This window comes from Adiantum capillus-veneris, chromosome 16 (assembly GCF_014529385.1).
Source record: "Adiantum capillus-veneris isolate H3 chromosome 16, ASM1452938v2, whole genome shotgun sequence".
Lineage (NCBI taxonomy): Eukaryota > Viridiplantae > Streptophyta > Polypodiopsida > Polypodiales > Pteridaceae > Adiantum > Adiantum capillus-veneris.
This window is the reverse complement of record NC_140946.1, coordinates 154,950,039-154,972,724: the sequence shown is the minus strand read 5'-3', so window position 1 is coordinate 154,972,724 and position 22,686 is coordinate 154,950,039. Positions and strand designations below refer to the sequence as shown.

The following is a 22,686-nucleotide window of genomic DNA, read 5'->3' as shown; positions in this document are numbered from 1 at the left end:
GTATGGTCCATTTCCAGTCATTAAAAAGATAAATGAGGTTTCAATGAAATTGCAGTTGCCTAACTCATGGTCGATGCACAACGTTTTCCATGTTTCTTGGTTGAAAGTGTTTCAGGAACACCTCCAAAGGACATTTCGGAAGAAGAAGAACCAGTGATCATGGATGAAGCTGAAGTCATGGAGCTGAAGCAAGTGTTGTTGCATCAGTTTCGACATGGTTCGAAGAAGCAAGTGAGACAATACTTTTTGAAGTTCAAGGATCGCGGGACCCACGAAGCGGTGTGGGTCGATGAAGAGTTTTTCAAGGATTATCCAGAGTTGTTGGCAGACTACAAGGAAGCCATGCAGCTCGGTACCAGTACATCACTTTAGAAAGGAGGGGATGTCACGTGACACATCCAACCCTATGTGTCCGTGGACAAGCTACAGCATGACAAGGGTTTAGTCAGTCCAGTCAGTCTAGCTTAGGAAGTGTTCTGGCGCTTTTGTGAGTCTGTTCGCAGACCGTGCATGCCCAGGCACTTAGAGTAGATGCATATCCTCTGGTTGCACACAGCATGATCATCAGCATTACCAACAGAATCCATCAGGAGCATTTTCTAGTGCATTAAACCTATTTTCTCTAGTTTTGACATTTTTCACTTATTATTTGAAGTGACTTTTGTTGGGAACTGAGTAGGGCAATTTGGGTAAGATAATATATAAGCAAACCTAAGCTAACACTATTTGGCAGAAGAAACCAAGAGAGCACAAGGCAATCTTGCAGCAGGCCCTCAAGGTGGCTCCTCAACAAGAACCCTTAATGTTTTCTTCAACCAAAAACGCCAACACTCCATCAGTGTTTTTCAGCTTGCCTTGGCGATTTCCCCATCAGCGTTTTCAGCCAGGGATTGCAGCAACAAAAGACTTTAGCAGTTAGCACTTGGACCCCCCTGCTGCCTAGCGTTTTCCAACCAGCTATTCAGTGTGTTTGAGTCACCAAAACCAGCGTTTTTGAGCTGCAGTTTTCAGCCTTTTAGAACCAGTAGATTGCAGCCCTTATAGCGTTTTTGGACAGTAGCAACACATCAGATTTTCAGCAGCCTTAAGGGACCAGCAGATAGCGTTTTTTGTAGCAATAGCATTCAGCCAAATCAGCGTCTACTCCATCACCATTTTCAGCCGAAGACAGAGTCAAGTCGTAGCCGTCGACATCGTCCTAGTTGCCATTGCATCATAGTCATCAAGCGGCATCAAAGTTTGTACGAGTTTGTGCAATCAATAGTAGACCACTCTCGCCATCGAGTGGGGCCTTCGGCGGAGGGTTTTACAACTTCGTGGTGTCGTATTCTCTTCTCTCTCTATCTCTCAGTGAAACGAACGAGGAGTTAGGAGCTCCCAGCTACACAGACCGCCTACAGATACGCGTTGGACGAACCACCCGACCATAACCACCATCCGGCAGCTCCCCCGTGCTGGGGCTAGCGTCCGAGGACGTAGGCGTGCACCTGTAAGACCGAGCGTCCCATACCACCCGACCTCACCTCCTCGAGGTGACCTCGTGCACTCCTAGCCTCGAGGGCTAACCACTGGCACTCTGCCAGTGGTGGTCGATAACTGTAAATGAGGCCTTGGCCTCCCTTTTATAATAATGGCCGGCCACACTGGCCGTGTTCACACTACGTCCGCCCGAACACTGGACGCCCATCCCGACGGCATCTGGGCTAGATCCCCTCTCCTGTGAGCGGGACATAACATACTTCCCCCCTTAAGAACCATTGATGTCCTCATCAATGAAGTGGGGATACTGAGCCTTCAAAGCTCTAACAGGTTCCCAAGTAGCAAACCTTTCAGATTGACCCTTCCATTTAATTAAGTACTCGTCATAAGCCTTTTGGCACGAATGACGGGTACGATGATCCAAAACTGCTTATGGTTCTCAAGGAATATACTCAGTTTGCATATCTTGCCATACATTTTCCTCGATAGATACAACAACGTCGGCTTCGCCCAATTTCACTTTAAGGCGGCTGACATGAAACACCGGATGTACACTAACATCCGAAGGAAGAGCCAATTTGTAGGTAACTTGGCCAATTTTCTTTGTGATCAAGAACGGACCACAATATCTAGCTGAAAGCTTGTAATTTGTTCTTGTTCTCATAGTCTTGGAATCCTTGGGTATCTTCAGATAGACCCATTGTCCCACATCTAGAGTCCTTGGAGACCTCTTTTGATTAGCATAAGTAGTGACTCGGTCGCGAGCCGTTCTTATACTATCCTTAGCCAATTCGAGCATTTCCTGCATGTCATACAGGAAATCACGAGCTTGGCGTTCCTTGACTTTCTCTAAGCCAATAGCAATTGGGGATTTATGCTCAAATCCATACATCAGCATGAACGGGCTAAATCCAGTAGCAGAATGCTTGCTACTATTATAGGCAAACTCTAACTGTGGAAGATACCTTTTATAGTCAGACTGTCTATGAGAGACATAGTCTCTCAAGATGTCCTCTAACGTCTGATTCATCCTCTCAATTTGTGCGTTGGACTCAGGATGGTCAGAAGACGACATACTCAACTTCGTCTGAAGGTGAGCAAAGACATCTCGCCAAAATCGGCGAGTGAACATAGTATCACGATTACTGGCGATATCTTCTGGGAGACCATATAGCTTATAAAGCTGATCGACAAATAGAACCGCCAACTCATGGCTTTTTACTGTCGACTTCGTTGGTATAAACTTCGCCATTTTTGTGAGTCTATCGACTACAACCCAAATAGCGTCATTGTCCCAACTAGTATTTGGCAAACCAACGATGAAGTCCATGGAAATACTCTGCCACTTGGCATCTGGGATTTCCAATGGATGTAGCAGGCCAGCTTTCCTAAGGCGCTCTGCCTTATTGACCTGACACTGAGCACATCTCTTCACATAGCTCTCTATGTAAGAGCACATTCTTGGCCTATAGAAATATCGTTTGACCAAAGCCAAAGTTCTCTGGATGCCTGGGTGCCCAACGCTAGGAACATCGTGGCATTCGCACAAAATCCTTTGTCGAATCTCATCGATTTCCGGCACGTAGACTTTACCATTTCTGAACAATAGTCCCCCTCTAATGGAATATTGTCGCTGTCTCGTCTCTCCAACACGACTCACTTGGGTCTCCGGACCACCCAAGCCTGTATGCGAGTCATGCCCCGCTTCGACCTCGTTCCATATCTTGCCAAAATGGCCATCGGAACGACATAGCCCTCGGAGAGAGAGAGAAATCCGTCGAGATTTCACCCATAGACAAGGCATTGACCTCAGGAATCCTGCTGAGCGCATCGGCAACTCGATTGTTGGATCCTTTTCTATAACGGATCTCAAAGTCAAACTCTTGCATAAGCTCAACCCATCTAGCCTTTCGGCCTCTAAGATCACCCTGATCACAGATATAACGCAAGGAATGATGATCTGTCCATGCAACAAACGTAGAGTCATACAAGTAGTGCCGCCATTTCCTCAGGGCGTGCACTACGGCGTAAAGCTCCTTCTCGTACGTTGGATAACGCATCTCAGTGTCAGAAAGCTTCTTACTTTCAAACGCAACAGGACGTCTGTCCTGGTATAACGCCGCACCAATAGCATAATCGCTAGCATCCGTTTCAACCACAAACGGTTTGCTAGGATCCACAATGTGCAATATTTGCGCAGTAGTCACCAAGTGCTCATTCCAGACAACAGGGGGATTACTTTTACAATGAGGACTCGAAGTCTTCGGCCCTTTCACCCCTCCTTTTAAAAGTTGCGTAAGCGGAGCAACAACTTTAGAGTAATCCTTGATAAACTTGCGAAAGAATCCAGTAAAGCCTAAAAAGGACTTTACTTGGCGTACATTCTTCAGAATGGGCCAATTTCGCACTTTATCCAATTTTTCAGGGTCGACGCGAATTCCATTGCGAGTAATGATGTGACCCAAGTACAGAAGCTCTTTCTTAAAGAATTCACACTTAGAAGCCTTAGCATAAAGCTTCTCAGTTCGCAGTACTTCGAGAATAGTGCGTATATGCACTAGGTGCTCAGACGAACTTCGGCTGTAGATCAAGATATCATCGAGAAATACAACAACGAAGCTGCCTAAAAATGGTCTCAGCAGATCATCCATCATCTGCTGAAACGTAGCTGGAGCATTGTTCAAACCAAAAGGCAAGACCAAAAACTCGTAGTGACCATAACGCGTATGGAAGCCTGTCTTAGGAATATCTTCCAGTTTGATCCGTATTTGATGATAGCCTGATCGCAGGTCTATCTTCGTAAAATACAACGCTCCATGGAGCCGATCTATCAAATCGTCCATGCGCGGGAGCGGATACTTGTTCTTGACAGTGAGTTTATTCAACCCCTTGTAATCCACGTAGAAGCGCATAGTGTTATCCTTCTTTCGAGAAAGTAGCATTGGCGCTCCCCACGGGGAATTGTTAGGCCTAACAAAACCCCTGTCGAGATAATCTTTTCAGCTATTGTTGAATCTCGTCCTCCTCGGTTTTATTAAACCGATAGGGTTGCTTTGAGAAGGGCTGACTACCAGCCACCAACTCAATGCCATGATCTATTCCTCTCGAAGGCGGCAAGCCAGGAGGTAGATCATCAGGAAAAACATCCTTGAAATCAGTCATGATTTCTCGGATAAGGTTGGATTCTTCGGAATCCCCAAGTTCAAAAGAAGAACATGAAACATTTTTACGAAATTCAGTGACAGGAGTACCAAGCACTAATGAATCAAACCAAGCAGATGGTACACATTGATAAAAGTCAACATCAAAAGACTTTATTTCTTTATACATTTCCAAAGCAGTAACAACTGGTCTTGCAAAACCATTATTTACAGACTTCTGATTACAAAGCGACACAGATACATGAGGCATGTTTTTGCTTAACAAAAACAAGAGAGTGATGTACACAGTCTATATACAATGAGTCTTGTTTATCATAAAACCATGGAATTCCTAAAATAACATTGCTCTGTCCAGGCGCATGACGTGGAAATCTAGGTTCTCTTTGTAATCAGCCAACTCGAGCGACAAGTCTGGAACCATCCGATTCCAGTTTCTGCACCAATTTTGCATGCACCAATTTTGCATCCACAAAATTGTGTGAGCTTCCATTATCAAGGACGGTCACGTCGTGACCATTGATCTTCCCGGGGAAACGGAGAAGATCGTGCTTATCAAACACTTTGGTGCTAAAAGTACAGTTAGTGCATGAATTGTGCGCTAAGTGATGAATTTCAACTTGAACAACATCAGAGTTACCTGAGATCTCGTGAATTTGAACCGAAGGACGGCCTTGCGGTTTGTGTGTCTTTTTCTTCTTGGGGCAATTCTTGATTTGGTGACCCGTCTGGTCACATCCGAAGCAAGCCCCTTTCTTCACTGCATCAGCAACTGAAGCATTTCTGGCTTTCTTGTTTTCCTGAGAAGATCTCGGCGGTGATTTGGACTTGTGCTCGAATCGGGGTCGCTTCCTCGAAGCACCCTCATCGGATTGATGATCTACAGTTCTTTTCTTCTCATAATTCGCTCCATTTATCAAATGGAACGTTCTGGCCTTTGCCATTGCATCCTCGACATCAGTCGGGGCTTTGTCCTTGATCAAGGCTCAACGGTAATCTTCATGTAACCCCAGCAAGTACATGTGCACGGCGTGCGTAGAATCCACCTTGCAGAAGGTGAGCGCCTCTTTGAAAGCTGTCGTATATTTATCAAAAGACAGAGTTTTTATCGAAAGACTCTGCAATTTGGCATAGGCTTTCAAAGGGTCCATTTTGGCGAAATCCCTCTTGAATTTCACACAAAAATCAGCCCACATCATAGGCTTCTCTGTCATGTCACGCCACCAGGTAAGCACCTTACTGTGCAGATAGAGAGGAATCGTCTTAATTCTCCGTTCATCATGCTCCCCATGGAGATCAAAGTATGTGGTCCACTGGTGCAGCCAGTTCCGTACACTCCTTCTCTTCACCTAAGAAATTTGTAGTTTTGTACGGAATTGTGGCAGTCGGACCACCCTGTGAGCGTCCAAAAGCAGCAATCTGCATTCGCAATTGCTGGAGACGGGTTTCCCCCTCGGAAATACGTGCAGTCGTCGACTGAGCCATATTTTCGAGAGTAGAAAGTCGGGAACTGAGCCCCTGTACGACCCTTCGAGAGAGGCCAAGCGAAGGTTCGTCTGAACATTCGCGTTTTCCAGAGCGGTAACACGCTGGTCGAAACTCTGGAAAGTGCTTGTAATTCATGTGTAGAGAGCATGCGTGAATGGAATTTGGATGTTACCTGGTGCATCGTCACGTTGCACATCTGAGCTGGAGTAATCCATGGCGAAGTGCGTGAAAAACTGGAAAATTCACGCGGAACCGAGCCTTTTCTGCACTTTTCGATCGCAAAAAAGTGAAGTTCGAGGAGCTCCACGCGTCGGCGTGAGTGTCGGAAGGCGAGCAGGTGATGGCGGGAGCGCGGGAGCGTGAGCAGGTGAGAGGGATGAGTGGCAGGAGAGGAGCAGGGAGCTCAAAAAGTGAGGTTTTGTAAACTTTTCAACTCTGTGAGTTTTTTTATTAATGTGCAGGTTTCACACTCATCTTTTAAGAAAGTAAAGTGTCCTGCCCATACTAAAAACGAAAACTCAAATGTCCTTGGCCACATTACCTAATGGGCACCCCCTCTTTAAAAAAAATTCAACGCAACTCTGTAGCGTCGCTGATAGTGCCGCGTGGAGAGAGCGAAGGAAAAGAGAGGCGCGTGGTTGCCCGTGGCCAGCACGCACAAGGCCTCCAACAACATGCGAAGAAGCCTCCAGCTAGGAGCCAGCGTTGAAAGAAAAAAGTCCACGCTGGAGAGCAATAGAGGCAACGCTGCAAGAATCATCAGCAGCCTGCAGAGAAACCCACACTACAAGAGAGAGGTCTCTCTCTCTCTCTCTCTCTGCGTTTCACACAGAGAATGAGGTTACAGAGAGATTGAAAGAGTCACCAGATGCTGAATTTTAATACAAAACCAGCAAATTAAGGGTAAATACATTGATTTTCATCGAAAACCAGTAAATTCATCGGAAATCTTTCAATTTCCAGCACCCCCATCTGGTAATTTGCTGATTTTTAACAGAAATCAGCAGTCGAACTTTATTGTTTACCTGCAAACATGCTTTTGAGAAGAAAAGTAAGTAATTTCAGCAATTTAATCACTAAAAAATTACGCGAACTCGAGGTTCCCCGACTCGAACCGATCCGTAGGTGTGCACAGTTCCTCGTGCAGCCAAGCCGGCTCTGATACCATGAAACGAACGAGGAGATAGGATCTCCCAGCTACACAGACCGCCTATAGATACGCTTCGGACGAACCACCCGATCATAACCACCATCCGGCAGCTCCCCCGTGCTGGGCCAGCGTCCGAGGACGTAGGCGTGCACCTGTAAGACCGAGCGTCCCATACCACCCGGCCTCACCTCCTCGAGGTGACCTCGCGCACTCCTAGCCTCGAGGGCTAACCACTGGCACTCTGCTAGTGGTGGTCGATAATTGTAAATGAGGCCTTGGCCTCCCTTTTATAATAATGGCCGGCCACACTGGCCGTGTTCACACTACGTCCGCCCGGACACTGGACGCCCATCCCGACGGCATCTGGGCTAGATCCCCTCTCCTGTGAACGGGACATAACACTCAGTCTCATACACCTTCACGCACAGTGTCCATTCACTTTGTTTGTGCCCATTACACTCTCTCATTAAAGAACAGAAGGCTCTCCCTTCCCTAAATAAAAGGAACCTTGAGCACAGTTCGGAGCACTCATTTTGAGCAAAGTTCATCATTCATTCCGCTGCACCTTACAACTTCTCAACAAGAACACCCCCCCCCCCCCCAAACAGAAGACCTAGCGTTTTTGCTTTGCAAGGCCTAGCGTTTTCTACCCAGCAGCATCTGCGTTTTCAGCGCGTCGTCGTCACATCGTCGTCATTGACATCGTCACCAACATAGAGTCAGAATTTAGCAGATAAAGATTTGCAGATTTCAGCCCTTAGCGTTTTCAGATTTCAGCCCGTCTTGTCGTCGTCCTCATCGTCGTCGACATCGTCGGCAAGTCCAAAGCATTGTAGAGATTTGTGCAATCAATAGTAGACCGCTCTCGCCATAGAGAGTGGGGCCTTCGGAGGAGGGTTTGACAACATTCTGGTGTCGTATTCTTCTCTCTCTATCTCTCAGTCTCATGCACCTCATTTACAGTGTTCACCACTCTGTTTGTGATTACTTGCACTCTCTCATTAAAGGAACGGAAGGCTCTCCCTTTCGTACGTAAAAGGAACCCTTGAGCACAGTTCGGAGCACTCATCTTGAGCAAAGTTCAACATTCACTTCCGCTGCACCTTACGCCAATCTTCCCCTGTAGGGGCAGCATAGGTTGGCCGGTAACCTTCGTATCCAGCCATTCACTCTACGAGCATCCATCTGGTTTGCAATTTGGTTCACACCATCCGAGTTGGGGCAGCAAAGGCTGGCCCAAGGTGGAAAGGTATGTAGTGTACGACATTTTTTAGGTACGTATGGAACGTACTACCTTACTGAACTACCTTTCAGGTACGTAATAGGTACGTGCCATTTGTAAAAAACTCATGTTTTAGTGGAAATCCCATAGACTCTACATTACAAATTACAATGCTGAAAATGAACATATTGACAATTGGACATAAAACTCAAATGCCTCAAGCCTCAATGACAAATCATAAAACCAAGTTCAACTACAAGCATATTGTCTCTGGCATCAGCCAAAAGTCGGCACTGTAAATCCCATACAAACTAAAACAAAACAATGAAACATAGGTACAAACGTCCCAACTCAACTACAAGCATAATGTCTATGGCATCAACCACAAGCCGGCACTGTATATGCCATACAAACTGAAACAAAATTATGAAACACAATAAAAGTCTGCTGCTCTCCAAAGCATGCACATAGGCTATTAGGTGGCATGCCTGTAGCCTCAAAAGTTTGTGTCAGATACCGAAGATGAATCGTCGGTAGAGAGCATGTCCCCATTATCAAGGACATTGCCCTCTTCATCAAACTCTTACTCAGCAATAGTGGCATCTGGAACAAGCACCTTTGCACCGCTAGCCTCCTCAGAGAAATCAGCAATCTCGGTGTGAGTGAGCTGGATAGCTTCATTTGCTCGTGTGCGAGTGTAACAAACTGCTGACGTGTCAAAGCCTAAAGAATGGAGCCAACTTACAGGTGTGGCCGAGGGGCCTAAACCCTAAGAAGTACAAGTAACAGAAGAAGTCCTCCCAATCTTATGGGGACCCCGTCCGATGGGGCCCCAAGTGACATAAAGGATTAAAATAAAGTAGGACCCGCACAGGCAAAAATTGATGACGTGGCAGATTTCTGAAAATTGCGTTGACATGATGACATGGCAGGCTGTACGGATTTCCGTAAATTGCGCTGGCAGCTTTTTGGCTTTCCTTTTGGACTAGAAGCTTTTGAGTTTTAAAGGCTTTTTACTGTAACTGCTTTTCAGGCCAAGGGCCTTTAAATATGAGGCTAGGGCTCATTCTCTGGCATGCTTTCTGGAGAAGGTGCAGAGTCTAGAGTATCGGCTTGTACTGTGTTGATGCAATATAAAGAAATACCGAAAGGGGCGCCAAGGTTTGGGGCCAATACTCTCGGGGGTGGAATTCCGCCACTCCGTGTCGTCTCTCTCTCTCACTCTCTCTCAGTTCAGTTGTTATTGAAGTGCTAAAAGTCTATTCAGTCTGTTCTTTTCTATTGGCACGTTGTGGCCGTCTTGTGACAGTGGTATCAAAGCATCAGGTGTGTGCTTTTCTGAAAGCATACCGGTCCTACAAAAGAGCAGACAGATTTTATTCGAGGTATCTTCGCCCTCCTACCCAGACTTATTAGCCACTCCCACCCTTACTTCATCGCGCATCGGGCGCGCTCCCGTCTTCATCGCTGTGTCTTACAGGGCATAAGCCATAAAGAACCCAAGACTTGGAATTCATGGATTCAACAGAATATTTGCAGTTTCTGCTCAACTAGCTTCACGACATTCTTTTGCGACATACTCAACAGAATCTTCCAATGCTACAAAATTTTCAACAATTTTTGAGCTACATGTTACCCCCTCTGATGCCCCAGGTGGTACCTCCTCCTCCGGCACCAGAAAGTATGAGAGCTTCCAACCGGCAACCTTCTCAGCCATCTGTTCCGATTGGGGGAGTCTTCACGAATATGGTGCAGCCATCTGACTCTGATCCAGTGCAATCGCCTTTGCCACCGCCATTGCCCCCACCTCCACCACCACTGCCACCAGGCTACAATGTTTGGAGCCTATATGGATACCCTTATTATCCATACCCAGGACATGCGCCTAACCAACCCAAAGATTTCAAAGATGGTGGCACGACAGTCAAATTTTTCACTTTTTCTGGGGTGAAAGATCGCAAGGCAGCATTGCAGTTCCTACAGCAATTCGACAACATCTATACTTTGGTGAACTATACAAAAGAATCCAAGATTTTTGGAGCAGCGGGATTTCTTAAAGATAATGCTATGCAATGGTGGAGTTCAATCGCGACACAACCGCATGCTCCAAGGACCTGGCAAGCTTTCAAGACAGTTTTTGCACGTAGTTACATGACTTCGATGTTTGAAGTCCGGATTTTGGCAGAGTGGGGCAACTTGAAAATGCTTGCCACCGAAACCATGGACGACTATAACCAAAGGTTTCTCGACGTGTACCTTCCGGTGTCCTTCTTTAAGTTCATTCCCTTGGAGGACGAGTGCAAGCGCTACACCATTGGACTACCATCACCATTGCAGGAATATTCTCTCTCCAAGCAAGTCTCTACCATGCAAGAGCTTATGGACCATGCCACGGTCGGCTACAAGCTCATGAAAGGAAAGTTGGAGTTTACCACAGAAGAACCTCCGGCCACTAACCAAAACTCCTGGCAACAACGAACAAATTCTCGGGAATCCCGTGAAAACCAACCTCAACGGCCTTGTCTGACACAACGTCAACGAGACGCCTTGTTGCAAGAAGGCGGATGCTTCGAATGTTTCCAAATAGGGCATACGTTCAATACATGTCCTGAGCGAGCCTCGACGTCCTCAGTGCAACCTTCTGCTCCCTCGACAGACAGATCCCTGGGGCCACCTCCGGCCAAGAAGGCTAGACCTGCTATTGGACTAGTACCCGATATTTATGGTATACACCTCGAGAGTTTTAATGAATTATGTAGAGCTTATGGAAAAGTCAATGGCTTGAAAGCCCTTATTTTCTTTGACCCCGGAGCTATGGAGAACTTCATCCATCTAGAATTCTTGAAGCAGACGCACTTTGATTATGATGCAGAGGGTGGAGAAATTGAAGCTGAGCTAGCCACGAGGCAAACTTAGAAAGTGGTACCGCTCGAGCCTCTGCAAAACCAAGTAAATGTACGCAAACCTGGTTTTGGAAGGGCGCACCATATCCAAACTGCTATGGCTGCGAACAATAGCAAGAGCCAGCCTGATGCTTTTTGCAGAAGAACGTGGTGACCTTTGTAGCATCTGCAACAATGGGCTGCACCCATGAAAGTTTCCCAATATCCTCCATAAGCAAATCTAAACAATGTGTAGCACATGGAGTCCGCACTATGCCGGGAAACTTTTCCTCGACCATCATTCCCATTGCCTTGCAATTTGCCGCATTATCTGTCACCACCTGCACAACATTCTCCTTGCCAACCTCCTCTATTGCTGCTTTGATGTGATCATATAAAAACTCAGCTGTGATCTTCTCCCTTGCTTTTCCTACATCCACGGCACGCAAGAAATAGGTGCCCAAACAAGAGGACACAAGAATATTTATTATGTGGCGTCTGCGGATGTCTGCCCAACCATCTTAGATAATGGTGCATCCAAACTCCTTCCATCCTGCTTTCACTGGAGTAAGTGCCTTTTCAATTAAGGTCTTTTGCTCATCTAACATGGTGGTCCGCATCTTGGTGTGTGTAATCAAGACCGGTCCATGTGTCAGTAGGCCCGACCTGTGCAATTGCTTTTAACATTCGTTTCCATTGATTTGTGCGCAAAACATTGAAAGATATGTTGCACTCAATAAGAGTGCGACATATCTCCATCTCTGCCACCCTCTGACTCTCTTTAGTCCAAGCCTGCGAAGAGATGTAGGCCAAGTGGTCTGCTTTGGTTTGTCAAATGTACCTGTATCACGTGGCAAGAGATCGTCATCATCGTTGCCAACACGTGCCCTCTTCCTGCTAGCAAGGGGTTGCATGGAAGCCGAACCTTCCCCGACCTGTGTCTGCGTACCCAGACTCTCCAAGTCTCCAACAAAAGCATCGTGTAAAGCATCCTGCATGCTGGGAGTACCTTGCACTGTAGGTGCATCTCCCGGAAAATACTCCTCAATGAGTTGCTCCCTCAAGGGCTTTGGTATTTTTTTCACATGCACCAATCTGATCAGTGCACCCAATGCTGGTCAAGTGCCTCTTGACTCGCGTTATGGTACTGGTGTGTTGGATCCCGTAATACTTGCATTGCCATAAGCACGTGCCGGAACCTTGCTGGGAAGCGGTCGTGACTACGCTCCACACATTAGTGCGGAGCTGCTAGTTGGGGTTGGTCTTGCGTGGCATGATGAATTTCTGCGAAGAGTGCAAACACATGAGGAATAGAGGGAGGGGTGTCGCGAAGAGTACGCGCAACATAAGAAGGAAGAGTGGAAGGGGCAAGAAAGAGAGCGGAGATTACCTTTCTATGCGAGAAACGCTCAGGTACAAGTCTATGTACTCCTGTCTATGAACTTCTTTGAAGTCTATGACTCTGTTGCTCTTTGGAAATTGAAATCATTACGTGCAGTGAGTATAAAGCATGCAACCTTTGGCTATTAGCCTTCGAGATCACCCAAAAGCCCCAAATTGGCTTGCGTTCCAGCTCCGCACCCTATTGCTATGAATTCGGCAAAATTAACTGGACCCACCGTATGGAAAGGTTCCGTACGTACGTACGGATGCAACCTTGGGCTGGCCAGTGACCAACAAGGGAATCATTGATCCAGGAGGGAGTCCATTGGTTGCGAGTAGATGTATCATCACCATCCTTGTCTTTTGGACATTCCCACATCACCCGGGGCCTACATGGAGTTCGGTACCCTTACTTCACCTTAAGCAGGAGGGATGTCACGTGCACATGGCTTTGTGTGCCACGTGGACATGCTTCATCGACTTCTAGAGCCAATTTTGCATCTATCCCTAGATAGGGGTGTCTAGAGTCCTAGGAGGATTATTGTCAGCAATTTTGTGAGCCTGTTCGTAGTACCTGCATGTCTGGACGAGTCCATTAGATTAGGTTTTTCAGTTGTGGAACCCTCTTGCATAAATGGTTTGTACAAGCATTTTGATAGATGTTATTACACTTTGGTGGGCATCTAACATGACGAGTATGTAGGTCTACGTTAGAGGAATGTGTCGGTCGAGTCGTTTCGTCAAACGGGTCACAGACTAGTGAGTTTTCGTCAAAAAACTCCCATGTGCGCATTTGCACATTCTTCCCGACCTGCCCTAAAATTATTGACTTGGCTTAAAAAGTCCTAAAAAGAGAGCCCATTGCCTAGCTTTTCCTTATAAGTTTTGGGAGCGCTAGAATTTAGCTCAGCGTTCCGCAACAGCAAGCCCTGGCGTTTTGTGCTTCACATCGTAGATCGGCTCAGCGTTTTTCCTACAATAGCAAAATCAGCCCAACGTTTTTCCTACAATAGCAAAATCAGCCCAACGTTTTTCAGTGTTCAGCCCTTCCTCTCGCCGGAAACGACCCGGATCTACTAACGCTAGCCTCTCCGTTGCAGGCCGCTACTTCGGCAGCCCATTGAGCCTCTTCTCGGCCATTCCTCTGCCGCATCGAGTGCTCCCATTGCTGTCCATTATCGGCTCCATCTTCATTTGCGTCTTCAGCCTTGCTTTATGCAACGGATTGGTTGTGTTTTTGCAGCCAGCTTTCAGCCCTTGTTTCCTCTCACATCGGGAGCACAAATCAGCTCCAGATCTACCCCTTGTTGGCCATCGACAACCCCTCGGGCTGGTCCGTATTGCCACATCAGCAATCAGCGTAAATCGCGGAACCCTTTTTTGTTACACACGAATAAAGAGTCTACATCGATCTTCACCTGCAGAGCTCTGTTCGTGTTGTTGTCTTTGTCGTAGACTCCTGCTACGCAGCTCTTCCATTTGCACCTCCACGCTTGAAATGGTGCAGTAGAGGGCTCGCAATTCCCTGCCCAGTTTTGGCCAAAACCGGCCCGTAGGGTGGTAGAGGCTTTCACCCGAAACTTTACTTTAACTCTACGACACAAAGGAACTTCACGAATAAGCCTGTGAACTGGAATTCAACACTTCAAGACAAATCACAGCCTAGCAGCTAGAGCGCTACCAAGCAGACAACGACACCCTGTTGGCCCCAAAGATTGGCGCCCCTTACGGTATTTTGTTATTCTTATTATACTTGAGAAAAACCTGTTAACTTCTACAAGCTGTCCCACTCTTATCGGGCTGAAATTCCTCTACTCTAACCCGATTTTGGCAGCATAACCACATTAGAAGTCTCCACGGACAAAATCCCAAGTAAACATTGACTTTCCACGCACTTTAGAGCACTTTGCGAAACCATGTGAGAAATTGCAACACGTTGAATTCTCTGTTTTGCGCTCCGATTCTCGTGCCGATCACTTTTGTGGATAGCCCTCGAGCTCTCGCACCTGTAGGGTCACTTGCCCCTTGAATTAGACGAGATTCCTCGTGGGAAATCTCTCTAAATTGTCTTGTACCACCCAATGCTTTCTCGAGGCTCCCCTGGAAAATAAATGATCCGAACGCTTCCACCTAACCCTGTCCAAACCTGTTCATGGCTGTAATTGCAGGTTTTTGACCCAATTTTGCCAGCATAACGGCGCAAATTTCCCTGTAGGTCAAAGTACATGTCAAGGACACTTTCCCTTGCGATATGGAAGCTTTCTAGTGAGCTGTAGGTCAATTTCAGCATGCTGTAATTTTCTGTTTTGCCACTATTTGGTGCCTACTGCCCTGTACATGTATCCCAGGGTCTTTTCGAGGCTCCCTTGGCGATTCCCTGCAGTTTAGGTGTGAAAGCCTAAACCTGCAGAAAAAACACAGCAGGCTGTAATTCTCTGTTTTGGACCGTTTCGAGTGGAGCGAGCACGCCTACGCGCGTCTTAGATGCCCCGTACACAATGGGACAGTTCCCCTGCACATTGGACGAGTTTTCATGCGAGAAAACTCTCTGTTTTCGCATTCCTTCGTGATGGAACTGTGCGTACCTGAAGATGATTAGCAATTAGCTAATCCAGTTCCTGAACAGAAGGCTCTTGCCTTGGCAAACGCGCATAAAACTCCTAGAATTGTACATGCCACATGGTCATCTGAGAAGCCCAACTAGTGGGGCATTACCATATGTGCAAAGGGGGGAGAGAGATGTGCGAGAGCAAATCGTCGCGCTACATAGAGCAAGGGAGAAGCCAAGCTTTCCATTAAAGCTGTGACCACTTGCACCCACTATTCACACACACTGTAGCACAATTTTTCAAGTCAAATCAGCCCCCTCTCTTGAAATGGGCGCCCCCTCTTGCTGATGCTTGTGGCAGATGCATTTGGAGCCGCCATGTGTCCCTTATGCCTCTTTTGAGTTAATTTCCTACTACCCACCAACTTATAAGTGTCGCGAGGGGCCTAAATGACTTTGAACTGAGCCTCGACACCCTTTTACTGCGCAAATTCCAGTGTTGACCAACTTCCCGTCTTCGGGTGAAACTACTATTTCACACTGGCCATACAATGTCCGGCCATTTGCAACTTCAAAAAGAGGGTCCCAAAAATTAAACAAAAATTATCGGAAAGAAACCAACAACCCAAGTTAGCAATTGCCACGTCCTTATGACATTGGCCCCTCTGAACTGGCTCCTCTACCTTATAAGGATGTTAACTACAAGTGGGCATTTTCTGGCCAGTGATAGACGAGTACTTCCCTTGAACATGGTATACGGCTTTAATTGTATCACACTACTCTGATACTCTTGAATCACAAGGCCAAAGAAAGAAAAAGAATCCAACTCACAGGGGCACAAGAAAAAAGACTTAAATCTCACACAGCTTGTTCACAAACTTATTGGCTGCTTGCAAATAATGTTTTTGTAAAATTTTGGAAGTCATGGGCTTACTGATGTGTATCAGGTCTTTTGGAAAAGCATCAGAATTTACCTAAACCTGATTTTATCAAGTTCAATGACCTTGTGTGAGTTGACAAAGCTCATTGCCTTTTTGTTTCTAACTGCAGTTGCAATGGGCATGCTTCGACAAGATAGAGCTACCACCAGCTGGTAACCGACGAGTGCTGCTGTTGACTTATGCGAATGGATTTCAAGTTTGGGACGTGGACAATGCAGATGACATTTCAGAGGTTGTGTCCAAACGCGATGGTCCAGCCGCTTTTTTACGCATACAACCTCATCCAGTAGAAGCATCAGACGATGACTTCAAGTCAGCTCGACCCTTACTGCTAGTTGTCACTTCGGATTTCCAAAATTTCCGCAATGGTGGTTTTCCAAATGGCTATAATGCGGTTATTGGTAGCCCCCCTCCTTCAGGGGAGAATATCATTGTTCCCACTCTTGTTAAGTTTTACTCTTTACAAACTCATTCTTATGTACATACATTGAGATTTCGGACCGCAATTTTTGCAATTCGCTGTAGCTCAAGAGTGGTTGCAGTTTCTCTTGCCACCCAAGTAAGTTTTTTTTTAAATTTGTACTTTGAATGCTTGATATGCGGAGGAGTTCCTGGAACAGCTGATACGTTGTTATCTTGTTTTGCAGGTTTACTGCTTTGATGCAGCAACGCTTCAAAGCACATTTAGTGTGCTTACATATCCTTCGCCTCAACCAGGACCAAGCGGTTTTTATTATGGCTATGGTGCAGTTGCCGTTGGTCCAAGATGGTTGGCTTATGCAGCAAATCAGCCTCTTCTTTCCATTACTGGAAGGGTTTCTCCCCAGCATCTTAGTCCTTCTCCTGGTGTTAGCCCATCAACTTCTCCTGCAAATGGTAGTCTGGTGGCACATTATGCAAAAGAGTCAAGCAAGCAACTTGCTGCTGGAATTGTCACTTTAGGAGATCTTGGGTATAAAGCTTTGTCAAGGTATTACTCAGAGGGCGCTGGCTCACCAATATCTGGGAGCCCTTTCCTCAAGAGCAGCTCCAATGGGCATCCTGAGTTCTCAGGAACTGTGAGTGAGCGTTTAAAGGGTTATTTTGCTTTAAAAACAAAAACAAAAATTGTTTCTACTTATGACGGTTTTTTGCTGATCAGGTAATTGTGCGTGATTTTGTCACCAAGGCGGTGGTGTCACAGTTTCGAGCGCATGAGAGTCCTCTTTCTGCATTAAGCTTTGATCCAACAGGAACGCTCTTAGTCACTGCCTCCATTCATGGACATAGTATCAATGTCTTTCGAATAATGCCGGTTTCAAACCTCAACAGTTGCTCATTTGACACAAATTCCTCGCATGTACATCTTTACAAACTATCTCGAGGAATGACCAATGCGGTAATGACTCTGTCTGGAAGTGCTATGTATGAAGTGTGGAGTTCCTCAGACTTATTTAGACGAATTCCTGTTACATAGACATGCTTCTACACAGACAGCTCTGTGTCGGGTATATCGTAGATGGAGCTGTAGTAACATTTTGAAGGAGTTCATAGTATAACTAAAAGTTGAAACTTATCAAACAGTAAATCTAGAAACCGAGTCGAAAACATGTAGGTGTAATTTAAGCAAACAAAAAGAAATTTCTGTGCAAAACAGATAATAATTTATGGTGACAGTTACTTGAATGTTTATTATTTAAAGCCCAAACTCGTTCGATTTTCAGGAAGGCCCCAGCATGTCCATTGCTACTTACAAGATTGTTGATGTTTAGGCATTTAAATTAATTGTATTATGAATCATACTTGTGCTATGTTTATGGCCTGCCATAGAAATCGCTTGCTAGACCTCCAGCAAGAGGGTTCATTTTCCTTGAATCTTGTAGTTTACCAGGGGTTAGCTTCTAGATGCCTTTCCACCATTAATTTTATGCGTTTGCACTCATTGTTGCACAGGCCTGTGGTCGTAGGTTAGCTACCCATCATTATCAGCCAGGGAATCGCGGACTTAGAGCGGGCCCCTGATATTACAGCTCTGGGTCACGTTTCTTTGTTGTGCATTTTTATATATAGTGGGCTCTTATTTTTTGTCCAACCAGCCTGACAATTGTGTAGGATTAATTTTTTTGTAGTTGTTGTGCATGATTATACATTGTAGGCTTTTAATTTTTGTTGGACAAGCCTGACTAGCATGCATATGGCCAGACTCATTTGTCTGTTCTTTCCCTAGAGTTAGCTAGAGCACTTGCAAAGCTCTGTGTGTGTGTGTGTGTGTGTGTGTGTGTGTGTGTGTGTGATAGCCCCCAAAGCTGTTTGCATGCAGAGGCGTGAGTATAGGAACACACACACACACACACACACACACAAATGAGAGAGATGAAATGAAATGTTATATTAACGTCTTCAAAAGGCCAAAATGACCTATGGGACCAAAAAGTTACAACGTGGTGAATCTGATAGTCTTGAGTACCAGAATTAAAAAAGGTAAGGGGTACTATAGAATCCTAAACTGCTAGATGTGAACTAAGCATCTAGCTGGAACTATGTAGGATATGAGTAGGGGGGTGAAAGTAGTGAATGAGGGCTAATACAACACAGTGTGAGAGTTGATACAAAGGCTGATACAAAGGTTGGTACACGATGAGTAGGGTGTACAATCCTCAAAAGAGCTAAATCATAGGAGATCCATCATCAGTCGCCAGCGGATCTCATCAATCTCCTCCATGGTCAGTAGTCTGATCGGGTGAACCGGCCCGTGGGGTGGTAGGCTTTGGCTTTCACCCGAAATTCTTTACTTCTGACACAAAGAGAGAGAGAGAGAGAGAGTACTTTGCAAAAGGAACCTGTGACGGCAATTAACACTTAAGTACACACACGGCTCGGAAGCTAGAATGCTCGGAGCACACGCCGGCAACTTGTAGGATCCAAAATTGGCGCCCCTTTTGGTATTTCTTTATTCCTTAAGAGCAGGGTTGTCCACGTTCGACGTACGGACGTTCCGTACGTTCCGTACGACTCGTACGTTCCGTACATGAGTCGTCCGCTCTTCTTCTTCTTCTTTTTTTTTTTTTTTTTTTCGGCGGGGCGATTTTTGGTGTGGGAATGTTTTGCATCTCGACTACATTTGAACAAGAGCCCAATGGCTGCATTGGCTCAAACCACCATGACCTATGTGCGACGAGGCTTGGGTAGCGGATCTACTATGGCCGCCACCACTTTGGAGATCATGATTCTTCTTTCTTTGGACATTGCCGTTTCCAATGTCCATGGACAGATCTTTCATGTTCTAACTTGTAAGACTTAAGTTACAAGTATTTAGTACTAAGTAGTGTTAGAAAAAAGCCGGGGTCTAGTGTATTTTAACCGGTTGAAATTATAAAATCCCGGTTAGATTTTGAGCTTGCCTCTAAGAAAACCGGCAAATTTACACAAGTTTTAGTGTAATTACCGGCAAAAGCTTCAAATTTTGACCTGAAAACTCAAGTTTTCCCTTATTTTGATCGGTTAGGAAAAATGTTTGTTTCTAGCTCTGGTACTAAGTACTAAGGTCGATGTCATGACTCATATGATCTATCATGTGTAAGACGCATGATTTTTTTTTGCATCGTACGTTACGTCACCGTACGTCTAATTTTTTTTAGTTCGATTAGTACCGCACGTCTTCGTACGTGTACCCGTCGTACGTGACCGTACGTGTCAACTATGCTTAAGAGGGTAGATTACAAAGTAGTTCTGGGAATTCTTTACCTGTATCCAGCTAGATACCGCCTGTTTTGGCAAAATTTTGGCAGCATAACAACCCCAAAACTTGCCCGAAACCAATTCCCCTGCTGGAACTCACCTCCACTGGCATAAGCCCTCTGATTCCTGCCCAAAAACAGTAAATTGAGCTCGCTGTATTTACTGGTTTTTGCCCTGTTTTCAGCTCTAAACAGTCCCCGAACTGCCCTCTAGCAGTGGGGCACCATTTCCAAGGGTTCTAGCGTCCGTATGGCTGAAAAACAGTCAAAATACAGCGCATAATCAGCGTTGAAATCGCACCTGTACGGTGAGGTTATCACCCTCACCGGTGCCTGCTTTTGGAGTAGCAGTTAGCTACTTCTGTTCCTGCTCAAGGAGGCTCTTGCCTCAGCACAAAAGCATGAAACCACACAACTGTACATCAGTCAAATGAAGAGCCCTCTTGTGGGGCATCACATAACTGCACGTAGGGGAGAGAGAGAGAGCAGTGTGTAGTGTGCAGGTCATCACTCCTAGCACCACATTGTACATAGAGTGGAAAGCATGCACTCCGTAGCTCTTAACCTGTGACAGGGAACTTGCAAATGAGCCTCCCATCTATAAATTCAGTGCCACTTCTTCTTGCATGAGGAAAGTGCACAGAAATGTGCCACTTGGCACGTTTACAGGCCATTTTCCGTTTCGGGGTTGCTACCTAAAAATCTCCCGACTGTTTGTCCAGTTGACTTTGCGGCAGAGTTCTAAAATGTTCCCCTTGTCATTCCGAAGGTAACTTCGGAATGACGCGAACACATTTCATGGCCCAAAATAGCAGTTCCCTATTTTTTAGGAGATGCTTCCGTTGGGCTCCCACTGGCCTTCTGACCATCTATCCCCATTGGGACCGCATCCAAAAATGCAATGTGGCCCAACTGTCGGGTATTTTCTTTTGGTGATCCCACCTTGACTTTATGCCTTTATTGAGTTCACTTCCTAGTATCCACCAACTTGCGAAGTTCGACGGGGGGACCTACATGATCTTGAATTGAGCCTAGACATCCTCTTACTATACGAATTCCAGTGCAGACGAACTTCCCGTCTGCGGGTGAAACTACCGTTCACATTGGCCATACAATGTTCGACCATTTGCAACTTCAAAAAGAGGGTCTCAAAAACAAAACAAAAATCATTGGAAAGAAACCAACAACTAAGGTTAGCAGTTGCCACGTCCTCGTGACATACCCCCCTCTTGAAATCGCAAACGTCCTCGATTGCATACCATAAATAGACGCCACTGATGAACTTGTGTTGTTAGCACTCTTTTATCATCACATGTATCCGCAAGAAAGGTCGTAACACATAGATACAAATGACTTAATGAGACCTTCATACTTTTGTCATTTCCATCTATTAAACTGAATTCATATGTACATTTGATGTGCTAGCCCTATCATTACCCCTCCTTTGCACACATTGGGTTGGGGCATAAGTAGGTTGTAACCCAAAGGCTTCAAGGTAAAGCTGCAATACATTTGGTGACTCTGACAATTCATGCTCTTCCATCCACGTGCATCCATAGGCGGATAGTTCTTGAACTTCACCAAGTAACATCTTGCAACTTGTCCTTCAACTTTTCTGTCCTTATGTGCCAAAACTTGCTTAGGTGCCAGGATCTCATCAAGTTCCTCAACTTCTGGCATATCTTCTGGCACATCACCCACGAAGGGTCTTAGAAGACTCACGTCAAACGCATTATGAATGTTCCACGCATCATGCAATTTCAGCCTGTAAGCCACATCGTTGCCTATAGTAACGTATGCTGAGCTTAGGAAACATCTGTTTCTTGCCCTTCATATTCTTTAACCTTGCCTTTTCGAACCTTAAAAGAACCCAATCACCAGGTGATAACAACAATTCACGACGGTGACGATCAACAGCCTTTTTTTGCTTTGCCCGAGTCTTCTCCAAGGCAATTTCAATTTTCTTATACATTTCATCCATGTTCTCAACATATCGATCTGCCTCAAAAATCTTGTCCTTTGTATGCAAAATGGGAGGAACTTTTTTGCCGTCTTCAACAATCTCAAAAGGTGCCTTGCCAGTCGACGAATGCACCGTATTGTTGTACGCATACTCAAGCATAGGCAAATACTGTTCCCACTTGCCCTTATTGTCTGACACATAGCATTTTAGCAGATCCAAGACAGTAGAATTAGCCTCTTCTGACTGTCCATCAGTTTGGGGATGAAACGAAGAAGAGAATTTGAGCGTAGTGCCCATGTTCTCAAACAATCCTCTCCAAAACAAACTTGTCATGCGAGGATCATGATCACTGATAATTAATTGTGGCATACCATGATACTTAAACACATTGTACATGAACAAGCGTGCCATCTGATTAGATTTTATCTTCTTCCTGACAGGGATAAAATGGGCCTGCTTGCTGAACCTACAGATAATGGTCCATATACCATCATTCCATGTTGGCGTTCTTGCAAGATCAAAGATAAAGTCCATAGCAATGCTTTCCCATGGCTTATCCGGAATTGGCAGTGGTTGTAACAACCCTGGTGCCTTTTGCCTGTCAAACTTGACCTTTTGGCAAATCAGGCATGCTCGCACAAAGGCATCCACATCTCTCCTCAAGGTAGGCCAATAGAAGAATGTCTCTACTGCTTTAACTGTCGCATCAATACCACGATGCCCTGCATACGGTGGGACATGACTCTCTTCCATGGC

General features: G+C 45.7%; 1 protein-coding gene across 2 annotated transcripts in view; it reads left to right on the top strand.

Annotated features, from left to right (window-relative positions):
• Positions 1-22,686, top strand: part of LOC147440103 (autophagy-related protein 18h-like) — a 63,354-nt gene that overhangs the window by 13,209 nt on the left and 27,459 nt on the right. For both annotated transcript variants that reach the window (XM_086483864.1, XM_086483865.1), the window contains exons 2-4: positions 16,361-16,810; positions 16,899-17,309; positions 17,393-17,629. In XM_086483864.1, coding sequence (XP_086339990.1) covers positions 16,361-16,810; positions 16,899-17,309; positions 17,393-17,629 — 1,098 coding nt within the window. The remainder of the gene's footprint in view (positions 1-16,360; positions 16,811-16,898; positions 17,310-17,392; positions 17,630-22,686) is intronic.